Source organism: Bemisia tabaci, chromosome 7 (assembly GCF_918797505.1).
Source record: "Bemisia tabaci chromosome 7, PGI_BMITA_v3".
Classification (NCBI taxonomy): Eukaryota; Metazoa; Arthropoda; class Insecta; order Hemiptera; family Aleyrodidae; genus Bemisia; species Bemisia tabaci.
Genome location: NC_092799.1, coordinates 17,610,967 through 17,632,054, shown reverse-complemented (window position 1 = coordinate 17,632,054; position 21,088 = coordinate 17,610,967). Strand labels below are relative to the sequence as shown.

The 21,088-nt window shown below is 43.7% G+C and overlaps 1 protein-coding gene across 5 annotated transcripts in view; it reads left to right on the top strand.

Moving 5' to 3' along the window:
• The window catches only part of Tet (Ten-Eleven Translocation (TET) family protein), a 150,775-nt gene that overhangs the window by 73,018 nt on the left and 56,669 nt on the right, over positions 1 to 21,088 (top strand). For 4 of the 5 annotated variants that reach the window (XM_072302653.1, XM_072302656.1, XM_072302655.1 and 1 more), the window contains exon 3: positions 11,948 to 12,025. The exons of the other annotated variant lie outside the window; for it this stretch is intronic. In XM_072302653.1, the coding sequence (XP_072158754.1) occupies positions 11,948 to 12,025 (78 nt within the window). The remainder of the gene's footprint in view (positions 1 to 11,947; positions 12,026 to 21,088) is intronic. 5 annotated transcript variants of the gene reach the window in all.

Below are 21,088 nucleotides of genomic sequence, written 5' to 3'. Positions count from 1 at the left end.
GCCAAATTGATGGACCCGTCTCTGCTTTTTAAACATCGACACGAGGCCTCACAAACGAAACACTGGAAAAAAAAAACACATTGGATCTAGAGTCCAGACTCTTGAAAACATTGACAAGAAAAAGGACTCTTGATTCAATCAGATTTAAGCTTAAATCAAAAGGAAATCCGCTCAAATTAAGAAACTTGGTTCTTGATTTAAGCTTAAATCTGATTGGTTCAAGAGTATTTTTTCTTGTCAATGTTTTCAAGAGTCTGGACTCTAGATCCAATGTGATTTTTTTTCCAGTGCTCACAAAGAAAGGAGTCGTTTAAAAAACGACTATGAACACGATCGTGAGCCTCACCAGAAATGAGCTGTTTAAGGGACGCGCGTTAATATCCCTCCAAAGCTCGGCCCGGGTTCCCTGCCGGGAGTAAATCAGACCCTGTGCTTTTTCATTAGTGGTCCAGTAGGCTTACGTAACGGGAGTAACGCGGAGCGCGAGGCTCATTAGGTTTTTGCCGAACGAGGTGGAATGAAAAATCGATAATGCGTGATGGCAGCCCGCGAAGAGCCGCGGTGGGGGTAGAGTGCGTGAGAGGGGGGAGAGCAGGGATGAAGGGGTACCCGCGGAGGAGAGCCTGCAACTACGCAGCCCCCCCCCCCCGCCCCTCCCGCCTCGCGGCGTCCGCGTCCCTGCGGCACAAGCGCGCGAGAGCTGATAGACAAGCTCATCGGATTCCCCTCCCCGGGAGCTTGGTCCCTGCACCCCCCGCGCCCTCCCCGCGACAGGGTGCTTTATTCAGGAGCCGAGCCCGCGTCCGCGAAACCCGTGCTCTTGCTCTTGCAAAGGGAGTCGAGTCGAGAGTGAAAGTCGGGGGCTCCAGCTGTGTGCGCGAAGGCCGGAGGACGGAGGGACCGGAGGGGTAAGTAAAGGGACAAAGTGAGTAATACGACCGTCGACCGTGTCAGGATGCTCGCTTACCATCGTTGCCGAATTCACTCGATTTTATGTGCCGTTTTATCCCGAAGTTGAACGAGCCAGGCATAGGTTTTGCTCCCTGATTTTAGAGGCTCTGTGTATGGAGGCTTAAGATTTTTAGGCTCTGATATCTTAAAACAATTACACAGTAAGAAAAAGTTACCGACTTTTTGTGTTATTAAAGGAAGTAGAACACAAAGTAGTAACCTGTACGTGTGGATCTTTGATTTCCTTTGGGGTTTCATTGACCAAGTCCTCAGATTGAAAATTTGCAAGCTCGTTAAAAATCAGACGCTAAGGTGTCAGGGTCGAACCTGGATCGCATTGGTGATAGTCCTAGGTGCTATCACTCGCAAGTTGCGACCTCTGGGTGACGTTGAGAGAAACAAGAATACATAAGTTCAGCAGGACACCTTCCTCATCCCCAGATGTAGCAAAGTAACCTACGGTTTCGGTCGATTTAACCAAAAATTGTGTTGATCAGCCAAGTCTTTCTGATTGATGTGGCCGTAAGAAAATTACCTCAAATTAACCTAAAGTAACCAAAAACATAGAGATTTTTCTCTAGGCACGTGAGGAATTGGATGACTCCTCCAGGTTTTTCTTCAAAATCTTATGTATAAAACGATTCACTCCGCGTTCGGAAGTTTAGGAATCAACCCTTAAGTGAGTATTAACAAGTATTTTTAACACAGATCAACTGAAAGTTAAAGCTTACCCTAATGATGCCAATTTTTTTTTTTTTTTTTTTTTTTTTTTTTTTTTTTTTTTTTTTTTTTTTGCCTTTTTATCAATTTTAATTGTACACCTTAATATATTGTCTTGTTCAAAAGTTGATTTCAAGACTTCCCGTCGTGAAATTCGTTTTCCTTGTGAAAGTTTGAGAAGAAATCAGGTCCCGTAGTGTTACAATTCATATCTTGTCTCTCAAGCGCTGTACCATCAGTCGATCACAAGTTCCTATTTGTGATTTGAATCCAAGGCTGGGCCCCTTCGGCTCCTATCTGGGAATCCCTTTGATTCGGCGAGTGCTTGCGACATGGCAACCCCGCGGGATTGCTGATCAGGGTGGGGGTACTACGCGAGAGGAGGGGAAAAGCAGTGCCGCGGCCGCGGACTCTGCTTTACTATGTGCCTCCCGATCTCCGTGTGATCCAAGGGATTCTGTCATATCCACGAGAGGCCCTTTTTTTATCACCTTTTTCCGCCCAAGATAAGAGCCCTGTTCCAGGTCGGATCGGCAACGTTGCACAGGGTTGCCGCAGTCAGGGAAAATCGGGAAATGTCAGGGAAATTTATGTAAGTGACGGGGAAAAATTGTTATAAGTCACCTTCATTTGCCTTCTTGAATGGGTTTGACAATTCGAACACGAGAGGCCCTTTTTTTATCACCTTTTTCCGCCCAAGATAAGAGCCCTGTTCCACGTCGGATCGGCAACGTTGCACAGGGTTGCCGCAGTCAGGGAAAATCGGGAAATGTCAGGGAAATTTATGTAAGTGACGGGGAAAAATTGTTATAAGTCACCTTCATTTGCCTTCTAGAATGGGTTTGACAATTCGAACACGAGAGGCCCTTTTTTTATCACCTTTTTCCGCCCAAGATAAGAGCCCTGTTCCAGGTCGGATCGGCAACGTTGCACAGGGTTGCCGCAGTCAGGGAAAATCGGGAAATGTCAGGGAAATTTATGTAAGTGACGGGGAAAAATTGTTATAAGTCACCTTCATTTGCCTTCTTGAATGGGTTTGACAATTCGAACACGAGAGGCCCTTTTTTTATCACCTTTTTCCGCCCAAGATAAGAGCCCTGTTCCACGTCGGATCGGCAACGTTGCACAGGGTTGCCGCAGTCAGGGAAAATCGGGAAATGTCAGGGAAATTTATGTAAGTGACGGGGAAAAATTGTTATAAGTCACCTTCATTTGCCTTCTAGAATGGGTTTGACAATTCGAACACGAGAGGCCCTTTTTTTATCACCTTTTTCCGCCCAAGATAAGAGCCCTGTTCCACGTCGGATCGGCAACGTTGCACAGGGTTGCCGCAGTCAGGGAAAATCGGGAAATGTCAGGGAAATTTATGTAAGTGACGGGGAAAAATTGTTATAAGTCACCTTCATTTGCCTTCTAGAATGGGTTTGACAATTCGAACACGAGAGGCCCTTTTTTTATCACCTTTTTCCGCCCAAGATAAGAGCCCTGTTCCACGTCGGATCGGCAACGTTGCACAGGGTTGCCGCAGTCAGGGAAAATCGGGAAATGTCAGGGAAATTTATGTAAGTGACGGGGAAAAATTGTTATAAGTCACCTTCATTTGCCTTCTAGAATGGGTTTGACAATTCGAACACGAGAGGCCCTTTTTTTATCACCTTTTTCCGCCCAAGATAAGAGCCCTGTTCCAGGTCGGATCGGCAACGTTGCACAGGGTTGCCGCAGTCAGGGAAAATCGGGAAATGTCAGGGAAATTTATGTAAGTGACGGGGAAAAATTGTTATAAGTCACCTTCATTTGCCTTCTTGAATGGGTTTGACAATTCGAACACGAGAGGCCCTTTTTTTATCACCTTTTTCCGCCCAAGATAAGAGCCCTGTTCCACGTCGGATCGGCAACGTTGCACAGGGTTGCCGCAGTCAGGGAAAATCGGGAAATGTCAGGGAAATTTATGTAAGTGACGGGGAAAAATTGTTATAAGTCACCTTCATTTGCCTTCTAGAATGGGTTTGACAATTCGAACACGAGAGGCCCTTTTTTTATCACCTTTTTCCGCCCAAGATAAGAGCCCTGTTCCAGGTCGGATCGGCAACGTTGCACAGGGTTGCCGCAGTCAGGGAAAATCGGGAAATGTCAGGGAAATTTATGTAAGTGACGGGGAAAAATTGTTATAAGTCACCTTCATTTGCCTTCTTGAATGGGTTTGACAATTCGAACACGAGAGGCCCTTTTTTTATCACCTTTTTCCGCCCAAGATAAGAGCCCTGTTCCACGTCGGATCGGCAACGTTGCACAGGGTTGCCGCAGTCAGGGAAAATCGGGAAATGTCAGGGAAATTTATGTAAGTGACGGGGAAAAATTGTTATAAGTCACCTTCATTTGCCTTCTAGAATGGGTTTGACAATTCGAACACGAGAGGCCCTTTTTTTATCACCTTTTTCCGCCCAAGATAAGAGCCCTGTTCCAGGTCGGATCGGCAACGTTGCACAGGGTTGCCGCAGTCAGGGAAAATCGGGAAATGTCAGGGAAATTTATGTAAGTGACGGGGAAAAATTGTTATAAGTCACCTTCATTTGCCTTCTTGAATGGGTTTGACAATTCGAACACGAGAGGCCCTTTTTTTATCACCTTTTTCCGCCCAAGATAAGAGCCCTGTTCCACGTCGGATCGGCAACGTTGCACAGGGTTGCCGCAGTCAGGGAAAATCGGGAAATGTCAGGGAAATTTATGTAAGTGACGGGGAAAAATTGTTATAAGTCACCTTCATTTGCCTTCTAGAATGGGTTTGACAATTCGAACACGAGAGGCCCTTTTTTTATCACCTTTTTCCGCCCAAGATAAGAGCCCTGTTCCAGGTCGGATCGGCAACGTTGCACAGGGTTGCCGCAGTCAGGGAAAATCGGGAAATGTCAGGGAAATTTATGTAAGTGACGGGGAAAAATTGTTATAAGTCACCTTCATTTGCCTTCTAGAATGGGTTTGACAATTCGAACACGAGAGGCCCTTTTTTTATCACCTTTTTCCGCCCAAGATAAGAGCCCTGTTCCAGGTCGGATCGGCAACGTTGCACAGGGTTGCCGCAGTCAGGGAAAATCGGGAAATGTCAGGGAAATTTATGTAAGTGACGGGGAAAAATTGTTATAAGTCACCTTCATTTGCCTTCTTGAATGGGTTTGACAATTCGAACACGAGAGGCCCTTTTTTTATCACCTTTTTCCGCCCAAGATAAGAGCCCTGTTCCACGTCGGATCGGCAACGTTGCACAGGGTTGCCGCAGTCAGGGAAAATCGGGAAATGTCAGGGAAATTTATGTAAGTGACGGGGAAAAATTGTTATAAGTCACCTTCATTTGCCTTCTAGAATGGGTTTGACAATTCGAACACGAGAGGCCCTTTTTTTATCACCTTTTTCCGCCCAAGATAAGAGCCCTGTTCCAGGTCGGATCGGCAACGTTGCACAGGGTTGCCGCAGTCAGGGAAAATCGGGAAATGTCAGGGAAATTTATGTAAGTGACGGGGAAAAATTGTTATAAGTCACCTTCATTTGCCTTCTTGAATGGGTTTGACAATTCGAACACGAGAGGCCCTTTTTTTATCACCTTTTTCCGCCCAAGATAAGAGCCCTGTTCCACGTCGGATCGGCAACGTTGCACAGGGTTGCCGCAGTCAGGGAAAATCGGGAAATGTCAGGGAAATTTATGTAAGTGACGGGGAAAAATTGTTATAAGTCACCTTCATTTGCCTTCTAGAATGGGTTTGACAATTCGAACACGAGAGGCCCTTTTTTTATCACCTTTTTCCGCCCAAGATAAGAGCCCTGTTCCACGTCGGATCGGCAACGTTGCACAGGGTTGCCGCAGTCAGGGAAAATCGGGAAATGTCAGGGAAATTTATGTAAGTGACGGGGAAAAATTGTTATAAGTCACCTTCATTTGCCTTCTAGAATGGGTTTGACAATTCGAACACGAGAGGCCCTTTTTTTATCACCTTTTTCCGCCCAAGATAAGAGCCCTGTTCCAGGTCGGATCGGCAACGTTGCACAGGGTTGCCGCAGTCAGGGAAAATCGGGAAATGTCAGGGAAATTTATGTAAGTGACGGGGAAAAATTGTTATAAGTCACCTTCATTTGCCTTCTTGAATGGGTTTGACAATTCGAACACGAGAGGCCCTTTTTTTATCACCTTTTTCCGCCCAAGATAAGAGCCCTGTTCCACGTCGGATCGGCAACGTTGCACAGGGTTGCCGTTGTCAGGGAAAATCGGGAAATGTCAGGGAAATTTATGTAAGTGACGGGGAAAAATTGTTATAAGTCACCTTCATTTGCCTTCTTGAATGGGTTTGACAATTCGAACACGAGAGGCCCTTTTTTTATCACCTTTTTCCGCCCAAGATAAGAGCCCTGTTCCAGGTCGGATCGGCAACGTTGCACAGGGTTGCCGCAGTCAGGGAAAATCGGGAAATGTCAGGGAAATTTATGTAAGTGACGGGGAAAAATTGTTATAAGTCACCTTCATTTGCCTTCTAGAATGGGTTTGACAATTCGAACACGAGAGGCCCTTTTTTTATCACATTTTTCCGCCCAAGATAAGAGCCCTGTTCCAGGTCGGATCGGCAACGTTGCACAGGGTTGCCGCAGTCAGGGAAAATCGGGAAATGTCAGGGAAATTTATGTAAGTGACGGGGAAAAATTGTTATAAGTCACCTTCATTTGCCTTCTTGAATGGGTTTGACAATTCGAACACGAGAGGCCCTTTTTTTATCACCTTTTTCCGCCCAAGATAAGAGCCCTGTTCCAGGTCGGATCGGCAACGTTGCACAGGGTTGCCGCAGTCAGGGAAAATCGGGAAATGTCAGGGAAATTTATGTAAGTGACGGGGAAAAATTGTTATAAGTCACCTTCATTTGCCTTCTAGAATGGGTTTGACAATTCGAACACGAGAGGCCCTTTTTTTATCACATTTTTCCGCCCAAGATAAGAGCCCTGTTCCAGGTCGGATCGGCAACGTTGCACAGGGTTGCCGCAGTCAGGGAAAATCGGGAAATGTCAGGGAAATTTATGTAAGTGACGGGGAAAAATTGTTATAAGTCACCTTCATTTGCCTTCTTGAATGGGTTTGACAATTCGAACACGAGAGGCCCTTTTTTTATCACCTTTTTCCGCCCAAGATAAGAGCCCTGTTCCAGGTCGGATCGGCAACGTTGCACAGGGTTGCCGCAGTCAGGGAAAATCGGGAAATGTCAGGGAAATTTATGTAAGTGACGGGGAAAAATTGTTATAAGTCACCTTCATTTGCCTTCTAGAATGGGTTTGACAATTCGAACACGAGAGGCCCTTTTTTTATCACATTTTTCCGCCCAAGATAAGAGCCCTGTTCCACGTCGGATTGGCAACGTTGCGCAGGGTTGCCGCAGTCAGGGAAAATCGGGAAATGTCAGGGAAATTTATGTAAGTGACGGGGAAAAATTGTTATAAGTCACCTTCATTTGCCTTCTAGAATGGGTTTGACAATTCGAACACGAGAGGCCCTTTTTTTATCACATTTTTCCGCCCAAGATAAGAGCCCTGTTCCAGGTCGGATCGGCAACGTTGCACAGGGTTGCCGCAGTCAGGGAAAATCGGGAAATGTCAGGGAAATTTATGTAAGTGACGGGGAAAAATTGTTATAAGTCACCTTCATTTGCCTTCTAGAATGGGTTTGACAATTCGAACACGAGAGGCCCTTTTTTTATCACATTTTTCCGCCCAAGATAAGAGCCCTGTTCCACGTCGGATTGGCAACGTTGCGCAGGGTTGCCGCAGTCAGGGAAAATCGGGAAATGTCAGGGAAATTTATGTAAGTGACGGGGAAAAATTGTTATAAGTCACCTTCATTTGCCTTCTAGAATGGGTTTGACAATTCGAACACGAGAGGCCCTTTTTTTATCACATTTTTCCGCCCAAGATAAGAGCCCTGTTCCACGTCGGATTGGCAACGTTGCGCAGGGTTGCCGCAGTCAGGGAAAATCGGGAAATGTCAGGGAAATTTATGTAAGTGACGGGGAAAAATTGTTATAAGTCACCTTCATTTGCCTTCTAGAATGGGTTTGACAATTCGAACACGAGAGGCCCTTTTTTTATCACATTTTTCCGCCCAAGATAAGAGCCCTGTTCCACGTCGGATTGGCAACGTTGCGCAGGGTTGCCGCAGTCAGGGAAAATCGGGAAATGTCAGGGAAATTTATGTAAGTGACGGGGAAAAATTGTTATAAGTCACCTTCATTTGCCTTCTAGAATGGGTTTGACAATTCGAACACGAGAGGCCCTTTTTTTATCACATTTTTCCGCCCAAGATAAGAGCCCTGTTCCACGTCGGATCGGCAACGTTGCACAGGGTTGCCGCAGTCAGGGAAAATCGGGAAATGTCAGGGAAATTTATGTAAGTGATAGAGTCCCTTTATACTGAGAGTCAAGACAATGCGAATCCATTTCTGATTGGTTAACCGGATTTTAGGCCTTCACAGTGTCACAAACGGGAATAAAGATTACATTTTCACCAATTGCAAAGATTATAATCTGGAATGGACCAGGGAATTACGGGTTCGGCAAGGAACAAACGGAATGAGAGGAGGAACGGAGAAAGGCATTTGAGAATGGGCCGATCAAAGATTACGAAAAACGTTCAATTTCTGTAATCTTTATTCCCGTTTGTGACATCCATGAGCCGAATTGTCTTGACTCTCAGTATAAAGGGACTCTAATTCCGCCCAAGAGCCCTGGTCCAGGTCGGATCGGCAACGTTGCACAGGGTTGCCGCAGTCAGGGAAAATCGGGAAATGTCAGATAAATTTATGTAAGTGACGGGGAAAAATTGTTATAAGTCACCTTCATTTGCCTTCTAGAATGGGTTTGACAATTCGAACTGCAAATTTTGCCTGAAGTCTATTTTATATTATGTACTTTTCATCATCTGGCATAAATAATTTGTAAGTTAATTTTACCAAATGTGGGTTCGAATCTTCGAACATAAAATTTTTCCTGAGATCTATTTTAAATTAAGCACTTTAAATCATCTGGTATATCTTAAATTGTCAGTTAATTTTACATGCAATGCTTTTTGCCTGCTACACACACGATACGAAACTTCTTTTCTTTTCTGCTTTTCCTCAAGGAAAATAAAGAAAGTATAAATGTCGTAGAAGGTAATATAGTTTTCCGGTTAAGAATGCCAATCATTACGAAAATAGTTTCATCTTTTTCTTTTGCTGGAGTTGATAATTTTCCCTATTTTTTTGTCACTCGGTGAATCACGTGTATTTTTATTTTTGCACTGCGCAAAGACGTTTTCCTTCTTTCTCTTTGAATGTCATGGACACTGAACGGATTCGCTCGTAGAGGAATCTAAGCATGCTTGCGTATCATTATCAGGCAATCTTAGACTTGCCGAACAAAATCTATCGCATGAAGGCAAACATAACAGTTCACATTCAACTTATTCATATCCGGTTTTTGCAGACAAGAAAATGGCTAGCGCGATTGCGATAGATTCCAACGCGCACAAATCTTGCACGAGTTTCAAAGCCAAGAACTTATTTAAAATTGTGAATTTTCCGGTGTGGACGCTTACAGCGCCTTCAGATTGGTTGGAATGCAACTCCACGACAACGGTGCTCGAATAGTTGCCATCAACATTTACTGCGACGCATCTTGGCGTGGAGGGTCTCAAACTCTCTCCGTTTAAAGGATCCAGTGCTTGATCGTGGCTCTAAATTATCGCTCATTCGTTCAGCATTTTTATTTCATCGTAATTTCATCGTAATGTTTCTCTTCTTCCTCGTAAAATTGTCCACCCTTAACCCGACCCAACCGCATCCTTAAGTAGCGGGCCCGGTCTCATAAAGGCCATTGATTCGATCGAATGGCAAAAATGTGAACGGATCGACCACTAATTGAAAATCCTTATGTTGATTCGATTCATATGAATCGATCGAAAAATCAAAATTCCGATCGATAGCAACTCGATCGACACAGATTTAATCGAAAAACTTCGATAAAGTCACGGTTTTGTCGATCGATTCCCAAGTTTGTTATCGATTCTTGCGGTTTTCGATTGGTTCCGGGCTTTGTCGATCGATACACTGGGCTGTCGGTCAACTCACGGCTTTGTCAATCGACGCACAGGATTGTCGATCGATACACCAGTTTGTCGATCAATACGCAGGTTTGTCAATCGATTCACGGTTGTCGCTCCCATTGTCTATCGAATTGCATCGATCCATTCGCGTTTTTTCCCCCGATCGATTCGCGTCTATATTTTGTGAAAGACTCATTTCAATCGAATCCATACTCTCCAAATCCAACAACCATCTTCACTGGGAAAAAAAAAAAAAAAAAAAAAAAACATTGGATCTAGAGTCCAGACTCTTAAAAACATCGACAAGAAAAAATACTCTCGATTCAATCAGATTTAAGCTTAAATGAAGAACCAAGCCTCTTAATTTGAGCGAATTTCCTTTTGATTTAAGCTTTAATCTGATTGAATCAAGAGTCCTTTTTCTTGTCAATGTTTTCAAGAGTCTGGACTCTAGATCCAATGTGTTTGTTTTTCCAGTGTTAGTCACCCGTATTTTACATAGTTTCTCAAAGCCGCTGTCCGATTTTAAGACGTTGGAGCTTATTCCCGATTCGAGCGGCGGCCGATCTCTAGCCCCACAGTCCGGGCCTCATCTACGGCACTGGCCTCGCGATCGCTTTTCGAGCCGCCAACTTTTTCAAGTTCACTCGAGCGCCGCGACTGCGCCCTGTCGCGGCTCGCGCTGCCTCCGGAGGGGAGGGCGAGCGGGCGGCGGGGCGCGGAGGGATGGAAATCAAAAGGGTGCTTAATAGCCGGGACATCTCGGCCTACCGTCCCGAGCCCGTGCCGCCTGGCCCGGCTTTTTTTCCCGATCGCGAAAACTCTCCTCCGGCAGCAGCGCCTTCGCAACGCCGGGTAGGCACCTCCTATTACCTCGCTATCATTGGCATATCGATTCGTCCGCGCTCATTTTCAACTCCGCCGCCTCCCGCAGCTCTCCTCGCGTTTTTTTCTGCTTCTTTTTCTCGCGCTGAGGAGCCATGTAAGCTTGCGAGTGCGCTCCTGCTCAAATTGAATGTATGCGGAACAATCGATTCTGAACCATCGATTCCTTGTCCTAGAATCGATTTTTAGGATGGATTCAAATGGAGGGAAAGCAGATTTGCCAATCCGCTAGAATCTTCCCTGCCGTACGCGACGCTATCTGTAAACTTTGCTCCAGATGTATCCAGGAATCGATGACATTCCTTACTTTCACGAGTTTGAAAGTCTACGCAAGAGAAAGATTAAGAAAAAAGTATGAGGATCTTAAACCTCTAAAAGTTGATTAATCAACCTAAAATTTAAATTTTGTACCAAAGTAAACATGTTATATTAAATAAATTAATATTAACTATCTTGTTATTAATAAATAGTTAAATGAATTTATAATAACTGTCTTGTCAATAAAAAATTCAGACCCTATTTCACGGTACGACAGGTCGCATTGGTCATTCAGCGAAATGGACGGGAATGTGGCTGTCTAATGCGTAAACTGGCGTTTATCGAATAATAATAAAACGGAACAGGATCTATACTCGGCGTACATAAGCGAGAAGCAACTATTCGACCACCCGTGCGTGGCACAGTATCATTCGAAATTGAAGGCGAACTCAGCGCACCAACTCACAACGGTTCTGCCGGAGAAAAACCATGGAAATGAACGCGGCTTATAATACTTAGCGTACATTGGCGCGAAGCAACTATTCGACCACCCATAAGTGGCACAGTATCACTCGAAATTGAAGGCGAACACAGCGCACCAACTCACAACGGGCAAAGTTGCTCGATTTTAAGGAATAACAATAAAAATGAACGCGACCTATAGTCAGCGCACATTAGCGCGAAGCAACTGCTTTCGGAATTATTTTCGGAACTCCGCACTGAAACAGTCACGGAGAGTAATAGTACATTTTTTAAATTGTTGTTAACCGTCTCCAGTTTTATGAAAGACATGCTTCTTGTTTTGGATATTAGACTGCAAAATTTCGGTGTGTGCTTTGTTGTATAGAAAATGATACCTCCTGTGCTTCAATAATAAGTAGATATATTTTTGTTTTGTTATTAGAGTTATATACGTTAGAGCTTAGTTTCAGTAGTTTGAAGTAGAAGAGTTTCATGTAAATGGTGTGTTCGTTATTCATTTAATGGGGACATTCGGTGATGAATTTATTTATTTCTCTGTTTCAGCACTTATTGTACCTGAGTAATGATTATGTCCGGGGCGAAAGTCGGCGGGGGAGAGGGAAAGGCAGCAGAGCTTCAACGGTACGTACTCTTGCTGATTTAAAGTTTGAAGAAAATTCAAAAAATTTAAAATTTTAACTGAGTTTAGTAAAAAAGAATCACACAAGTCGTCGTTCCCCTTACAATGAACCTAACTACCTTTCAATATTCCCAATTTTCCGCTCGCAAATCGCATTTTTACCAGAATTTTGGGAATTTGTAACTGAAATTTTCACTGATTTTTCTTCTGACCTCATGCACAAATCAGAAAAATTCCGGGCAAAAATTGTACAATATATTTTTGTAAAAAAATTGAATCGTTTGAGTCAATTTTGCATCCTCGAAATGGATTGTGTCGGTTCCGTATGTCTTATTTGTCGTGCTGTTTCAAAAGCTAAGGGAGCATTACAGCCGAGGAGGATAAGAAATACTTTTAAAGTCATCGTTTTTTAACTTTTCTCATGACTTTGGTCAAGAAAAGACTCGTAATTGGTAGCACAAGCAAAGCGAGTTCACGCCTCGCGCCATCGCGCCTTCAATTTCGCAGACGCAACACGGATATCCATCAAGTACGAATAGTTGTATCTCTGCGCCGTCGTTAATGCGCGTCCTTGCCCCCGCTATATTTTAATGTTGTGTTTGTTTCCGTTTGTCTTCAAGTCGTATTCATATTTCACAATCAATTTTTGAACAGCTCTTTCTCTCAGGGGGCCTCATTTGGTTCACATTTTGATTGATATCCTCAAAATTAGCATCACAGAAAGGACGATTTTTTTAAACCTCGAGTAAAGTTCAGTGGTTCAACTTCTGCACTGTTTGAAGTTCAAAATAAAGAAGAAAAAATTCCACACCTACTTCAAAATTTCAAAACTTTTGATGTATTTTCTCTCGTGTTTTGTATTTTTCGTGGAGGTAAATCATCGTAATCTCGCGAAAGGGCCCATTTTCAAAGTTACATCGCTGAATCTAACTTCTACTAAGCTGAGAATAGTAGTAGCTGAGAATAGTAGTAGCTGAGAATCACTCATAACTCGGTTTTTTTTTCTTTTTTCTTTGAAAATAAGTTATTTTCAAAGTATTAGAAATTTAGAAAATAGATAAAACCACAAAGCTACTTCTCCATGGCCGCGTCTCTCCCCAACGTCCAAACTGGATGCTTCAAAAGTGCTCATCAATTCCCTCAACTTGCATCTCTAGCCAATGAGAGGACTAATAAAGGCACCAATGGGCCTTTTTGAAGCCCCCAGTTTTAACGGAAGCTGAGTCTGCAGCAATACGTATTGATTAATCATTACTGACGTGAGTCCAATACACGGTGGTCCCATTGGTTGACGGTTTTCTACATATCTAAAGCATAATTAATCAGTGGCTTGGCGTGCTTTGCGATATATCGATTTTTATGCCATTTAAGCCTATGGTAAAGAATCGATTATTCAAGTGTTCGCTGCGAACACCCTGTTTATCGATCCTTTTCCGTTGGTTTAAATGGCATAACAATCGATGTATCGCAAAGCACGCCATGCCACTGTAACTAATATTCAGCTGAACACCAAATCGATAAGTTTTTTTGCGCGTGTGACATGATTCCTTTCTGATAGAGTCAGTGTGTCTCGTTCCTTGTTCTTTGTCGGAGTAGATTCACCCTAAGAGAGAATACTGCCTTGCCAAGGAAGAACGCCGTATGAACATTCGAGAGTTGCCAAATTTCCTTCGATAAAATGTTTATTTTGTAGGAAAGTTGTAAACATTTTGCTTCGAAAGTTTTAGGAGCTTGAGGTGACATTGCGAACAAAATTATCTGAAAAATTGGAAGAAAAATGTTCATAAGTTTTCCATGAAAATCGTGTTTTATGGAAGGAAATTTGGCAACGCCTGAAGGTTCATACGGCGTTCTTCCTTAGCACGGCAGAATAAATGCCCGATTTTTTCCCGCGTGTAAGTAATGAAGCTAAGCTTCGAGCGTTAATTAAGAAAATCACAAGCCCGCGTTGAAAAACTGAAACCTGGAATCAGGCTTGAATTCTTGAAAAAAGTAATCTAGGCTCCTGTCGAATCTTTAGTTAGTTCGTCGCCTCATTTCCGCCTTTGCTTCCGGCTCCGCACTCGGCGTTGCCGGGTTTCGATGCAAAATGAATTACGCTCTAATTAAATGGTGAGTTGCCCGCCGCACGGTGGATCGAGTCAGTTGAAGAGCTCGGACAAAATTTGGAAACTTAAAACGTCGTTTATATAAAATTTTGAGGTTCTATAAGTGGTTTCATTGGTTTCCTCGTGAAATTATCTTCTAGAGGCACCCCTTGAAATTTAAAATGTTGCGAAATAAACACCGAAATTCGCAGTTTTAATAAAAAATTTGATGTGCGACTCCTGTAATTGACTCGATCCACTGTGCGTGAGCGCGGGAGCTACCCGTGATCGGTCGAACGAGAACGAGTGGGAGGAGAGTTCCGGTGTAAGTTGTGGTACCCCTAATTTTGTGCTGCGCAGTAGCCTAATACATTTTCATTCGAACGGTGCCCCTCGAAGGTTCCAGGCGTAAAAGGTTGTTGTTCGGTTCGGGGTTATGGGTACTTGGGTAATTTCCTGTTTACAGGAATGGCGAAGTCACCCAGTTTGGTCTTTAGCGCTCTCAAAATACGCATAGGATAATTTTGGGCTACGTTTAGCAATTAGAGATCGCAATACCTGGCTCATTTTAGAAACTTGACGAAAAAAAATTTCGTCACTGGCACTGAAAAAGTACTGAATTTTTCTCTTGAGGAGGCACTGAATTTCTTGGGAATGTACTGAAAAAGTACTGTAAAAGTACTGATTTTTGGTCAGCCTGTTTCAGTAGATACCCCGTAGATAAAGCGATCAAAGAACACAAAAAGGATATGGAGGGATCCTATTGGTAGAAGCGGGTAGTTGCAATAGACAAAGGAGGGAGGTAAGTAATAAACTAACTGAAGGCAACCCATGTGAGACCCTTTAGTTAGTTCATCGTTTTCTCCCTCAGTCTTTAAGAACCACCCATTTCGACCAATAGGATCGCTCTATACTCCTTATGTCTTCTTTGTTTATCGCCTTGTCCATCACTTTCAACAATCAGCCCTCTAATGGCGCTTACCATGCTTTCAATATCCACTCTGCATTTGACCTTTCTATCATGAGAACTTTGTTGATTATTGAAAAGTTAAATCAACGCAAGTCACCATCATCGTCCCCAAAATTAAGCGCTCTGTGCCCTCAACCGTCCCGAAAACGTATTCGCGAGTTCGGTGCGTCGGGAGCAAGTTTTGATGGAAACGAGGGAAGGATGAAAAAGGGTTGTCGATGTTGTACCGAGCTAAGTCGAGCTCGTAGAAAAAGTCGTTCTGGTGCCGCACGGTGCCCAGATTTGTGTTCGTGCATCGCCGCCACCGAGGACTTATCGATTTCTTTTTTTCCGCCGCGGCCGCGATGCTAGTGCGCATGCGCACGCGACATTTCCGCGGCGCAACTACATACTAACAATTGTTGTTAACTGTGTTATTGTTCTCATTCCGCAGCGTTTAGATCCTAACTCTCATGCCTCGGTTCTACCTCTATATTTTTATCCTTTCAACCTTTTTTCACTCTTCGCCTGTCCCGGAATTTCTCTCCGCGTGTTTCGGCGCAAATGAAAGACCTCGTTTCCTCGCGCTGCATGATATCGAATAGCTTTTGCGGCGAATTATTTTTCATCGTCGGGTTTTATCGCTGCTGATGCACATCGATGGCCTGTTGTTGGAAAATGCGGATTGCATGCAAGGTTTAACATACTTATGCCCGCTCTTTATTTTTTTTCATAAGAGGAACTTTCAATGCTGAAATTTTTGTGGGCAGGTAGGAAAGTAAAAAATAAGAGAGAAATGCAAAATGGCCTCTCTTTATATATTTGTTTTGATCTATTTTTTGTTAAAGGCCATCTGATAGAGAAGTCAATTTCCACTTCAGTAATTTTCATTTTTGAAATTAGTTCTTTCGCGGGCGTTTCTCTCTAAAAGTATCCATACTTTTCCCTCCAGTTTCACGCAAAAATGATCAAAATTTAGAAAAAAAAAAATTACACCGTCACCTCCCGTTTAAAATTTTATAGTTTGTGTCGATTTTGCAACCTTTGAATGGATTTACGTTCCCTCGTTTGAAAAACGACGGATTCTCACTCTTTGGTTCTAAGGAAAAACGCAGTATGAACCTCCGAATTTCGTCGAATTGCCTTCTATAAAAACATAATTTCTGAAAAAGATAGTGGATATTTTTATATCGAAATTTCTAAGACTTTCAGATTAAAATGCTAACAGTTATTCTTAAATCGTTTCAATATACAACCTCTCAAGTTTTCCAGAAAATTCCCTCCAAAAATTGGAAAAAATTTGGCAGCTTCCTAATGTTTGAACTTTGTTCTACCTCAGCACAGTAGCGCCACCCTGGTCATGTCGAAAAGGGAAACTCCTTTACGGATGCGAGAAGCTTCCCAACCGGAGGTAAGACTCGAAAACCAAGCGTGAGAATCCACCCTTAAACGGGACACATTTTCCATCGATGGGTTTTCAAGGGCGATTTTCAAGGCCGGGAAAAGTACGTCCCCGGGCCCGGGGTTCGACTCGGGGCGAAAGCGTAAGGGTAAGGGTAAGGTCGGGATAAGCGAAGAGTAAGGTCAGTCGCGGGGTGGAAAGCGAAGGGCGAAGGGGCGCCGATGGCAGCGAGGGATGGTTAATAGAGGTCAAACATGACAGATTGCAGGAACAAAGCTGGGTCGGAACGCACGGCTCGGGTAGACGACTTTCAAGGGGTGAGAACCTCGTTCAAGGTTTCACACTTTGCGCCCCGGCCCGGGCCGGCGAGGCGAGGGCGGGATGAGCCCCGCCGCCGCCGGGAAAAAGGGAAACGCGACAGGGACAAATGACTCGTGGGATCCCTCCGGCCCGGCCCGGGATTTTCCATCTTCCTGGTTCATTCACCATTATCGCCCCGTTATCGGTCCCCGGCCTCGGTCGTTCGTTGCCTCGGTCAACCCTTTTTGTTACGCACTCGGTCAACCTGTCCTCCTTTGAAAATTCAGGAGAGTCTCGATTATCCGCGGTTAAGCGAAGTTCGCAGATATTTGGAAACGTTCAAAATTCAGTATGGTCTCAATTATCCGCGGTAATTGAGGGCAGAGTTACCGCGGCTAAGCGAAAGTCGTGGATAATCAGAAACTTTAAAAATTCAGTAGAGTCTCGATTATCCGCGCCGATTGAGGCCGGGGCTACTGCGGTTATGCGAAATCCGCGAATTATTGGAAACGTTAAAAATTCCGTAGAGTCTCGACCATCCGCGGTGGTTGAGGCCGGAGTTCCCGCGGTTAAACGATATTCGCAGATAATTGGAAACGTTAAAAATTCAGCATGGTCTCAATTATCCGCGGTAATTGAGGCCGGAGCTACCGCGGTTAAGCGGAAGTCGTGGATAATCAGAAATTTTATAAATTCAGCAGAGTCTCGATTATCCGCGGTGATCGAGGCCGGAGCTACCGCAGTTCAGCGGAATTCGCGGATAAGAATTGGAAACGTTAAAAATTCCGTAGAGTCTCGACTATCCGCGGTGGTTAAGGCCGGAGCTACCGCGGCTCAGCGGAATTCGCGGACAATAATTGGAAACGTTGAAAATTTCGTAGTCTCGATTATCCGCGGTGATTGAGGCCGGGGCTACCGCGGTTAAACGAATTCGCGGATAATTGGAAACGTTGAAAATTCAGTGGAGTCTTGATTACCCGCGTTGATTGGGGCCGGGGTTACCGCAGTTAATAGAAACTCGCAGATGATCAGAAACTAAGATATTCGAAGAGGAAAAGGGATTGAGAAGGCTGTATTTAAAAAAAATCTATTCGAACACTTGTCAAATAATGACAAAAAAAGTATTGGTTATAAATTAATAAAACCTTGAAGACGTTATTTTGCCAGACATTGTTTTTAGAAGGAATTTTCTACAGTAATTGGCGCCATAAAATTTTAAAGTTTTGGGTCAAAACCACCGAAAAAACCACAGATGCTCCGAATCGCGAATAAACTAGTCGCCACTGTAATATCATTCAGTTCCAATTTTGAAAAGAAAATTAAGGAAATTTTGGCTCTTTTCGGGTCAAATTTCACTCTCCCCATCCGTCACCTCAAATGGACTCAATTATGAATCTTAAATGTCTTTAAATACCTGAGTAATAAGGCTCTCAATTCAGAGCTTACGCTCAGGTATACAGTTAAAAGTAGAAAAACAAACATCACGAACAAGACCTACCGTCTCACCTCGTAAGTTGCTTTAGGTACTTGATTTCGATGGTTTGAGAAAGAAAATGCGTACCTCCGATTGTAAAGTTGCATATCTCCGCTCCCTCTTCCCTCTCTCTTTATTTTTCTCTTAACGACCAGAAGTTTTTCAAAGATAGTTATGTGAATTTTCTTCACCCCTTCAAAATACTCTCAAACAGTTTTAAAATATATTAAGGTGAATTTTTCTCTACAAAATATAATAAAACACAATCAGAGATTCTGAAACGTCGTCGCATTGGAGACACGTGTTTTTCGACTAGGCGATTGGTATGACAGCATCATCGCTTTTTACGCCGTGGAGCAATCTCCTTCGTTTTGAGCGTAGGCAGAAAGTGCTACTTGTGTTTCCCTCGTGCATAGCCACCGACTTGAAGGCAGTTATTTTGAGCTCATCGATTCATGAGTCATGAATGCATGAAGCTCCGTCTCTTTTCTCGACGAAAAGTAGGCCGTAGAAAAAACGCCTTCAGTTCAGCCGCCAGGCAACATTACTTACCTCTACTTGAGTCCGCCTTTTTTCTTCGTATATGACGTAGCTCTCCCTCTACAGTCTACATCCGTAGACCGTAAACGCATATTCCCATTCATGCGCTTACGCTCAGCTGAAAGGCGTTTCTCCCTCTCCATGCGTTAGCTTCCATGCCACAAAAATATGGCTCGGTGATTCAATCAAGTTGTTCAGCAGAAAATGGTGAGATTCGTTCAAACGTTCAGTTTTAAAGTTTAATGCTTTAGTCATTCGCGCGTCGCGTCAGTGGCCATAATTTTTTCCCAAGCTTTCAAAGTTTCCCCACAAGGCGGAAAAAAATTCGTGCGTGAGACCCGAAGTTCAGCTCATGTAGACTTCTTCGAAGTTATCAGATCGTGCATCCAAAAACTCGTGGTCCAGCTGCCGAAGTTGGGCTCTCGCATAAAATATTAAAGCACTGCAGTCCGAAGAACGACAGCTGTGTGGCTTGAAGTTCGGCAGCTGGTAATCGAGTTTTCGGATGCGCGATCCGAATAATCCACTCTGGAAAAAAGACTCCCGGAACCAGGGTCTAGACTCTTAAAAAGTTTGACAAGAAAAATTACCCTTGATTCCATCGGATTTTTGCTTGGATTAAAAGGAAATCCTCGATCCACTGTGCGCCAGGGGTATGGATTATAGAATCTTCCAAGCTTCTACATTTTCACGCGCCCGCCAACCGGCTCTCCACATATTACTCATCAGTTTTCCACAAAATTTCCCACTAATTTCGAAGAAAAATGACGTTTTTCTTCTGTTTTCCTTTGATTTTCGACGTTTGGCCCCTCATAATATTTCCCCTTCCACATTTTTGGGGCTTTTCCACATTTTCACGCGCCCGCCAGCCGGCTCTCAACATTTTCCTCATCTGTTTTCCACTTTTCCCACCGATTTCGAAAAAATAACGATTTCCTTCTGTTTTCCTTTGGTTTTCGACTTTTGACCCCTCAAAATGTTCCCCCCTTCCACATTTTTGGGGCTTTTCCACATTTACACGCGCCCGCCAGCCGGCTCTCCACATACTTCTCATCAGTTTTCAACTAAATTTCCCACTGACTTCGTAAAAAAAGACGATTTCCTTCTGTTTTCCTTTGATTTTCGACTTTTGGCCCCTCAAAATGTTCCCCCCCCCACATTTTTGGGGCTTTTGCCCGGGCGCGTGATCGGGCATTTTCTGCACCCCTGCGTGCGCCGCTCAAAAGCTCGCGCTTCCAGGTTTTCACGACCCGAAAGTTGCACTCACGGGTTCGAGGTTACGGACCGGCTAAGCTGCGCCTGGATGGCCGTCCACCCGCCGACCATCCTCGCCGCTGCACCACCGCGGAGCATGCGTAGCGGCGGAAACGAAGCGAAGCGAGTCGAGAATACGACTCGATTCCCGACGCACTATGGTCCCAATTCACTTTTCAGTGATCAAAAATCATAGCGGCTCTCCGTTTGAGTATAAATACATTTAAGATGTGTTTTCCTCATGATTTTGATGCGCTGAATCCGAATTTGACCTCCGCTTTTCCCTAAAAAATCATTTGCAAAAGTTACTGTCATTTTCTCACAAAAATCACAAACTACCATACGATTGGCTTGTTATACTTGCTTAGATTGGATGAAAACCATGCGTTCATTGCACATACATGTACAGTTCATGTAAAATTAAGAATGTTTTGATTTTTTGACACCCCCCCCCCCCCATTTTTTTTTTTTTTTAAAGGAAAACTGAACTGAAAAAAATGAAATAGATCTAAAATTCATTTGTATTTTAAAAATGTCGAAATAATGCTTCAGAGAAGACTTTTCTTTACGTTGATTTGACGGGAAACGCAAATCGGGTACGTAACAATGTTGAAGAGCGGGGGTGCAATATTGTCACGTTAAGAAAAATTCAATCAACAATGGATAAATATTCGGAGAGTAAGAAATTTTACATCAGTAGGTACTTTCTAGGATTGAAAAGAGCGTTTTTAAAGATAAAACTGCGGAACGGAAAACTTCCCAAAAAATCTCAAAAAGTAGGGGGAACCAAATTTTTTTCGAAACGGTCAACCTCAAAAAGATTCATAGAAGCTATATAAGTGCGTCTCTGTAGATGCACAAATGCTTAGCACGTGTTAAGCCTGCAACTATAGGTGTTTTTCGGGGCAAACAATTGAGTTTTCCTGGGACAAACACGTAGTCACGTAAAAAATTCAAATTTGGTCGAAAAAGCAGGCGGAAGCAATTATTTTTGGTTCGGTTGCCTTTCTAAGGATCTGCAGAAACGACTTAAAAGTGTCTCTGGAGGTGCCAAATGTC